The following is an 8,591-nucleotide window of genomic DNA, read 5'->3' as shown; positions in this document are numbered from 1 at the left end:
ATATACAGTGTTGCATCAGAGGTGGACCCACACTAGAGAATGACGTCAGGATAACTGCTTTGAGTTTGACCAGTCTTTTGAAATCTGTCTCTTTTGAACCCTCCAACTTCATGGAAGCGCTATAATAACTGGATTGCCCCTTTGAGGCTCAGTCGAATATGTATTCCAGCTCTGTGGTGCATACCTCTATGAACTAAATTAGTCTTCTCTATATTTAGTTTGGACTCTGACAACAGTTAGATGACCTGTTATAAAGTTTGACAATCATATATGTAGTCCTACAATAGTCAGAGGCCACTGAAGTTTATAAACATGCAGTAATGTAAACTAACTGGAAGCTTGAGTGGCAACCTGAGAATAAATAAAATGTGTTCACTTTTCTTCAACTTTGCAGTGACTCTTGCAGCAGCACCCTGAATGAATTACCTGTTGGTAAGATTCTCTCCATCATGCCTGGACAGGAATCCCGATTCTTGCTTTGTTTCTAACGTGGCATTGATTGTATGTACACGGCCAACAGTTTCACAGCTAACAGCCGAGCACGTCACAAATTCAGTGACTGACTCTAGTTTAATATATTTGAGTAAACTGCAGAAATAAGGATGTGGAAATCCATAATTTGTCATATCGGGCATTTATTGAACAATTCAAACAGACACAAACATATTTATCATTTTACAAGCAAAATGCTGACTAGCTTCATTAAATAAATATGATACCGGTAATCTAGGTCACAAGTAAATCAGCCTCCTGCTGTATATCTGTTCTGGTAAACTATGTTGCCTGAGAGAGATTTATGATTTGTGTTTAATAAAGTCAGTGTCCAAACTTCAAAATGTGCAGCATTTCTTTACACCTGGTCTGGCTCATGCCATGAAATCCTCGCATTAAAAATCATATTCTGAGATAACCGTCACATCTTTCATGCAATTTGGAGGACAACAAATCTGCAGATGGGTCCACAACTCCGGTCCTCCAGTTAGACAACATGTGGATCCGTCACTTACAGCCCTTATCGAAAAATGCATAATTTAACAAAAGGCTTGTACTTAACATTCAATCTCTGTTATTCAATGATCATTCTGTGCATAAAAATGTCCATATACAGTAATTGTTATTAGACTGCTTTGTCCATTCGTTTCCAAGCTGCATATCTGCACGACATTTGTTGTGGCTGAAACAATCATAGCAGTCCAGACATCCTTTTCCCCTGCAACTTCCTCCTGCTCCTCCCAGGAAGCTCCACAGGTGTTTCTGAGAGATGGAACCGCACCAGTACATCCCGGATCAAACCTGTGGCTGGTACACCTTCGAAGTCAAAGTTTGCTTCGGTTGTATCAGGTGTCCCAGCCACTAGTACAAGCTCTTCTTAACGCAGGGGAGGCAGTGTTTCAACTCAAAGTTCTTCCTACACACACTGATCTAGGGATGCACCGATCTGACTGTTTTTAGTCCCGATACAGATACCTGGGCATTGTCTGATACCCAGTTCCAATCCAATACCTGCGTTTGATCAATACGCTGTATGCTTCACTGTGTGGAAGAGACCGAGTTCATTATTTAATGCGAAAGGAACATCAGGCTTGACAAACATTTCTTCCCTAACGCTGCAAAACAAAATGTTACAAATAAATATAAATGTATTGAAATCCATTAAAATAATGGTTTCAGATATCTGATCCAGCTAGTCTGAACTACACTGAACTTCTCACATCGTCACAGAATGCGAGGCCAATCGTCCTGTATGTTGACCTCACTTTAGCTCTTCCAAAGTCATGATGCACTGATTCTCACATTCTATTAATTAATAAAAAACTCATAAAGACCATGATCTTTAAACATGTTGATACATTAGCGAGGACAGGAGTTGCAGTGCAGCCATTCATTAGTGTCTCCAAGGCATGCTATGTGGCAAGAAACCTCATCAGCTTCCTCTTTAAGCGTCTCTCTGACCCACAGAAGGGTAGAAAGTTAGGTCGTGCTGCACAGGTTCATTCTGACACTTTCTCTAGAAAACGTTTGGCAGTGGGTTTGGGTTCAGAAATTTCACCTGGAGCACGTCTTGAGAGAAAGCAGGTGATGTTCTCAGAAGAAAGGGCACTGTGGATCTTTGAAGGAACATAGTCTCTGGCAATGAGAAGAAAACTCTTGGTGAGGTAGCCTGTTTTTACTCTCTACCGAATGAATGGTTTCTTCCTGCCCACTCATTGCTCATTAATTAATTGTAGTGTAAGAAAGTGAAAATCAGGGGAGAGTGGCTGGTGAGGTGGAATAGATAATTAAATTGAATGTGTGGTAATAACACTGATCTAGGGACTACTGTAGATGTAGAGAGAGAGGGGGAGTTGAGTATCCACCCACAGGAGGCTATGCAGCCATCTCTATTATAAGATTAATGTCAACAGATATATATTTGAACTAGAAGGGCGATGGCTTGATGGCTTTGGCAAAATGTGTGGAAGCAAAAGCTGTGCATGGATCAAGAGTGCAGAGACGGACGGTCTATGTCAAGATGCGGGCCACCTGGGACTGAATCTCAACATCTGGGTGTGAAAGCAGCTGGACCAGTCGGCCGTGTAGCTGGGAAGACTCATCTAACATGACCCGGAAGAGGCAATCCTGCTTCCGCCTCAGCTCATTCGCCACCTGTGCAGAGGGCCTCCAGGCCTTCAGGTTCCCTGCAAACGTCAGCAGTCGCAGAAGCACCGCAGGGGCAGTACGTGAATCAAACAGCAGCATAACCGAAGCGGGTGCCTTGGTCAGAAAGGAGAAAAACTTGGACTGACACAACAGTTTGACTTCAAACTGATTTGACTTATCGAATCTATTTGTTTTGATGACCTCTTAATGCAGAACCATGCTAACTAACTTACACAATCCCTTTATTCATACCTGCGCTTGAACAATGTCATCCATCATATCTGGATTGGAGGACAAATTCACAAGGACTTTCACAGCCTGAACCTGAAAGGCAAATATTAGAAGTGCTTAATTAATCAAATATTGCATTCACAGCTCTACTGAGCTCATCTGTTTTCCAAGAGCTACAAGTTTTTCAAATGTTTCAAAGGGTATTCAAAAATGTGAAGACGATCAACCAGGCGTAACCGGGAAAAGACACCAACCTGTAACGGTTCACTGCTCACGACAAGTAGAGAGAGTAAGAGCGTAATGGATTGCTTCAGCAGGTGTTGGTGTTCATCTGTGACTGAAAGGTTTGTCAGCAGCCTGAGCGCACCAAGCTGAAGGTCAGAGTTCACTGGTGACATCTCAATCAGCTCCAGCACTTGTGGGACATAAACCTATAAAAGGCATGGACATGAATATGTAAGCAAAAAGATATCATGTTCAGCAGCAGATTGCATGATACTTGCTGTACAGTAGAAGGCAACATACCTTTATTTGTTCCTGGTTTTGGATGTTCATACACAGATTATTTAAAGCATTCAGAGTCTGCACTCGAACCTCTGCCACCGGATCAGAGAGGAAACCAGCTATGATATCAATCCCTTCAAATTCCCCTATAAGATTCTGGAGGATCAGTAACAAACAGAAACACGAAAATGAACAATACATGACTGAAAAGAGACACATAATGTCACAGAGTATACAGAACTTTGAATGGCACCACTGACAAAGTACATCAGCGACATAACCTTCTAATTCGATACCGTACAACTTTACATGAAGCAATCGGAACGAACCTCGCTCGCAGAATGGTTTTAAGAAAGTGCACTTCTACTGTACCTGGTTCACAGTAAAGGCAGCAGAATTCCCTAACGTGAGTAGTATCCGACATCGGTCGGGTGGATTATTGCTGGTCTGCAGACATGACAGCAGCACCTTCAGGTGCTGTGGCTCCAGGTTGCCAGGGGACTGGTGGATGATTTCACCTACGGAGCAGGACAGACCATTTCACAAACGTGTTTGGATATTAAATAAGTGTTTGCACTGGAAGAGACATGGATACGCTTACCACCCAGCTGAAGTTATTGTTTCCAGTCAAAAGCTCTCCAGATTATCTCTGACTTCATATCAAAATGTGACCATATTTTGAGATTGACTGTGGGTGCTTTGAGTTTACACACAGGGCAGTTTGAGATCTTGGGAGATTGACTTTGCTGGAACAATCAGGTTTAGATGTAGTTACTGTGCACGCTTTACGAGCTCTGTGGTTCTTACATTACCTGATGCAACGTCCACAGGTCGGGGACAGACAACATCCAGTCCAGACACTCTGGCCAGCAGGCTGCCCGGCTGAAGGGTGACTTCACTGGGCTGACTGCTCCTCCTGACACCAGGACTTTCATTGGCAGCACTTTTCTTGTTTCTCTTGAAGCTCCCCCCGCTGATGAGTTTGTATAACCCGTAAGAAGCTCCAGCTCCGGCAACTAGTCCAAGCAACGCTTTCATGTTGTCGAACCTGGGAGTAACACTTCCATCGCCCATGCTGCTGCTGCTGCTGCGTCTCTAGGTTAGCTAAGCTGTTAGCTAACGTTAAGCTGCAGATGCTCTGAAACGTTGCGAGTCTAATCGGTCGACTCTTCAGCTAACTGACCCGCTCCTCAGCTAGCTAGCGCTGACGACAACCCACCACTGACGTCAAATAAATCCACCCAGACTAATGTTGCCGGAGTCATTGTTGTGAAACCTGGAGAAGTTTGCTGAAAAGCTACAGCTGTTCCGGGGCAGCTAGTGTTGCCAGGTTTGGCAAAAAGAAGCCCAATCAAAGTTTAGAGCCTTCGCCTTATTTTATCATAGAGCTATGACGGAATTATAACTGGAATATGATTTTAGTTTCAATTGATTTGTAACAAACTACCCGGACAGTACAAGCATAGCCTGAATCACCCCCAATCCACCCAAATCAATGTTTACCCGTTCACATAAATGAAAACCTCCCAATCTGGCAACGCGTCCGGGCAGCTCAGAGTGGCCGACAAAATGTTTCGCTGGGTGATTAACAAAGAGCTAACTTGAAGAAAAGCTTTAATTATAAAGTTGGAATATGCATTAAACGCAGTTATCAGCAATGTGTTGACTGAACAGGCGTGTGCGTCACATCCTTGGTTGTGTTCACTGCCCATCACACTGTTGTTGCAGCGCATTAGTTGTCCAACACGTAACGTTACAGTCTATGGACTCTCCTTGAGACGGACACTTGGTGGCTCACTTGCTCAAGTTCTCTTTCAAAGTTACTGCTTGGAGTGAAAGTCTGTTCTCTTCTGGTTAACTTTCCCATCATTGTCTATTTCCTCAATTTAACAGATCTTCAAGTGCCCCTTTACGTTCATATTAGCTACAAGTATTCAATATGGATGTACAGTACATCAGGACAGGGGCGGACTGGGGGGAAAAAGTGGCCCGGGAGTTTACTGTCAGACCGGCCCGTACGCGTTGCCCACTCATTACACGGCGCGTTGCCCACTCAATGCATCGCACGTATCGACCAGTCAGTGGCCTACTTGGAAAAATACCCATGCACTTAACATTATTTTGGATGATTACAAAGAAATGATATCATATATGGGTTGTTTTTTTTACAACATTTGGATGCACCAATTTGCCTGATGGACACATTGAATAAAATAAGACTCGCTATTGTAACACTCCAAGGTAGGTATAGTTTGCTAGATGAATATGCTGAACTCTGGGCTAGTATCACATGGTTATACGCAGTGGCGGCTGGTGGAAAATGTTCTAGGTAGGGCTGTGCCACATTCATTTGTTCGTCAGGATTAAATCCATCAGTGACTGGAGTGTGACTCAATAGTTATTTATCTTACTTGGCAGTTTGCACTCTTTGCTGCTGCCATTTCTGGTATAAAAGTGTCATCTTGTCTGACACAAGCTCATAAAAAGGATGAAAAAGGTCCTGAGATAAAGCAATCTACACATTCTTTGGAGTCACAAACTAACAACATCCTTATCTCGATCTATAGTTGCTTCCAGTTGATCAACAGGCCGACACATTCATGAATGTCTTCACAACTTGTCTGTACTTTTTTAGATTGCCGGTGGCTTTTCTTGATCGTACCATCATCTTACCCTAATCATTGTGCTCCCCAGGCCTCTTATCATGTGTATGAGCACTTTTACCAGCTCAACTTTAGGTAACCATGAAACAGGCCCCACCTTTATATTATTATATAATATAATGTATATAATACATTCTATTTATAAATAACATTATTATTGTGTTTAAATGATAACTGACATAAAGTCATGATGTTACACACTCCGGTCCAGTAGGTGGCGCCTTAATCATTGGTTTTTAGTCCGCCATTAAAGTGAAAGAAGAAGAAGAAGAAGGAGAAGGAGAAGGAGAAGAACTAATCTCCTGGTAGCCTATAAAGCTATTGAAGTTAGCTTAGTATGCTACCTGGAAACAGACGGACGGGGACGGAAGTGACCAACACAGCGCTAGTCAGAGTTTAATGAGAGTAAACGGTGTTTTTAACGGAGTTCGTCTGGAGGAAAACTTTCTGTGGTTTAGTGAAAATGTCGAGTAGAAAATGTCAAGTAGAAATGTTGAGATCTTTAGTCAACCAGCGACTAACTGCGGCTCATGAAGAGATATTTGGTCTGTTTGAAAGAACGATAGCAGGGTACGAGGAGGAACTCTCTCGTTCAAAAGAGGAGAATAAGCGACAACGGGAACTTCTGGACGCTGTTCACAACCCGGAAATCCGGATACAAAGAGCACGTGGGTTCACTTTATTTCTTCTCTCAAACACTGTTCATGTTCCGGCTGATAACTTTTAATGTAGTTTGGAGTGAGACTCCGTTGCAATTCGTCGTACACTTTTTGGTACACTTGAGAGATTAATTACTTTTTTGTCTGGCCCTGATAGTCATTTCCCAAAAACGATGCTGAGAACCAGAATAACACGTAATGTAACTTGTGTTCAGTTCAATTCAAGTTCAATTCAAAGTTATATGATGATTTTCTTCTATACCTTCAAGAAGGGTGGTGAATTGGTCAAGGAAGTGGCCGACTGAAGTCCGACGGGTTCAGCCAATCACTGAGCTGATCGATGGGCTAAGGAATGTGTAATATGAGACATTTCAGAGACTTTGGAGGGACAAAGAAACTGAATCCCCGGAGATAATCAGACCTCATCTGGACCATGAGGCGGACACACCAGTCTGTCTTGTGGTGCGGATGGGGCCTCTATTTCATGAAATATTACTCCTGATAGTGTAATTCAGTTTAACTGCATTTTCTTTTGTTAGTATATTAAATTCCTTTTGATTTAAACTTCAACCAGCTGATTCGGCCCTGCTTAATTAATGATGGAAGAAAGAGAGGGGGGGGGGGGGTTGGGGTGCCTCTTCTCCTCTGCATGCTTCTTCTCCTCTGGAACAAGGAGGGGGGCTTTTTCCTTTACCTTTTGTTTGAGAAATTTGTGAACACGTGTGTGTTCATTTGTAATCGTGTTGCGTGTGTCATAGAGCAAAGGTTTGAATCTCCGGGTGAGGCACTCACGCGCTCCCCGTACGAAGAGGGAGCTCTGACACGCAGGTGGTAGCTTAAAACTTATAACTAGTTGTGTTGTGAATCGGGTTAGTCGGTGGGATATTGTGTAGCAACCTGCAGGAACAGCACCTTCCCCATCCCTGAGACTCCAGGACTCTCACACACAATGTGGCCCAACCCTGGCTTGTGTGTGGGTGAAGAGAATGCGTCCCTGTGCTGGACAAGTTCAAATAAAGTGTAAAGATACAGGGCTCACAAAACACTGAGGAGAGATGTGTATACGGAGCCCCTCTTTCACCTCTTATGAGTTTGCAGGTATGCTGATTTGTTCTCTCAGCTTCTAGATGACAGGAAATAGTTGAACTTAAAGTACAAGTTTGTTCTTTGATAACACCACATGGATTTGGCAGCTTAAAATGGTTCATATGTTCATGGTCACATAAGTTGATTACATTATTGTATTATCTGGTTCTAGTGATACTCTGGAAGTGTATGTCCAGGAGACTATTTGCTCAATTCTAAAATGTCTTTGTAACCCCTCTGTGTGTGTTTACTGTTTTCCTGCAGACGTCCAGCAGCTGTTGTTGGTTAAAGAAGAGGTTCCCTCTGAGCAGCAGGAGTGGAGCTCCAGTCTGGACCAGGAGGACCCAGAGGCCTCACACATTAAAGAAGAACAGGAGGACCCAGAGCCCTCACACATTAAAGAAGAACAGGAGGACCCAGAGCCCTCACACATTAAAGAAGAACAGGAGGACCCAGAGCCCTCACACATTAAAGAAGAACAGGAGGACCCAGAGCCCTCACACATTAAAGAAGAACAGGAGGACCCAGAGCCCTCACACATTAAAGAAGAACAGGAGGAACTCTGCACCAGTCAGGAAGGAGAGCAGCTTCAAGGTCTGGAGGAGGCTGAAGTCAAGTTCTCATTCACTCCTGTGAAGAGTGAAGATGAAGAAGAGGAAGCTCAGTCCTCACAGCTTCATCAAAGACAAACTGAACAGATGGGAACAGAAGCTGATGGAGAAGACTGTGGAGGACCAGAACCAGACCGGAACTTGGATCCAGATAGACATCCAGAACCAGATACTGATGAGAAGACTGGATACTCTTC

At 43.4% G+C, this 8,591-nt stretch overlaps 1 protein-coding gene across 1 annotated transcript; it reads right to left on the bottom strand.

Annotated features, from left to right (window-relative positions):
- Positions 1-634: 634 nt before the first annotated feature.
- LOC306782556 (armadillo repeat-containing protein 10-like) lies at positions 635-4,797 on the bottom strand. Its single transcript, XM_079275976.1, has 6 exons — positions 4,188-4,797; positions 3,748-3,893; positions 3,397-3,531; positions 3,126-3,302; positions 2,893-2,964; positions 635-2,754 (listed from the first exon to the last, which is right to left on the bottom strand). Exons 1-6 carry the CDS (start codon positions 4,447-4,449, stop codon positions 2,503-2,505), a joined length of 1,044 nt encoding a protein of 347 aa, XP_079132102.1. The 5' UTR covers positions 4,450-4,797; the 3' UTR covers positions 635-2,502.
- Positions 4,798-8,591: the final 3,794 nt, after the last annotated feature.

This window comes from Melanostigma gelatinosum (assembly GCF_949748355.1).
Source record: "Melanostigma gelatinosum genome assembly, chromosome: 1".
Taxonomy (NCBI): Eukaryota; Metazoa; Chordata; class Actinopteri; order Perciformes; family Zoarcidae; genus Melanostigma; species Melanostigma gelatinosum.
The sequence above is the reverse complement of the archived record's forward strand: the minus strand, read 5'-3'. Positions and strand labels throughout refer to the sequence as shown.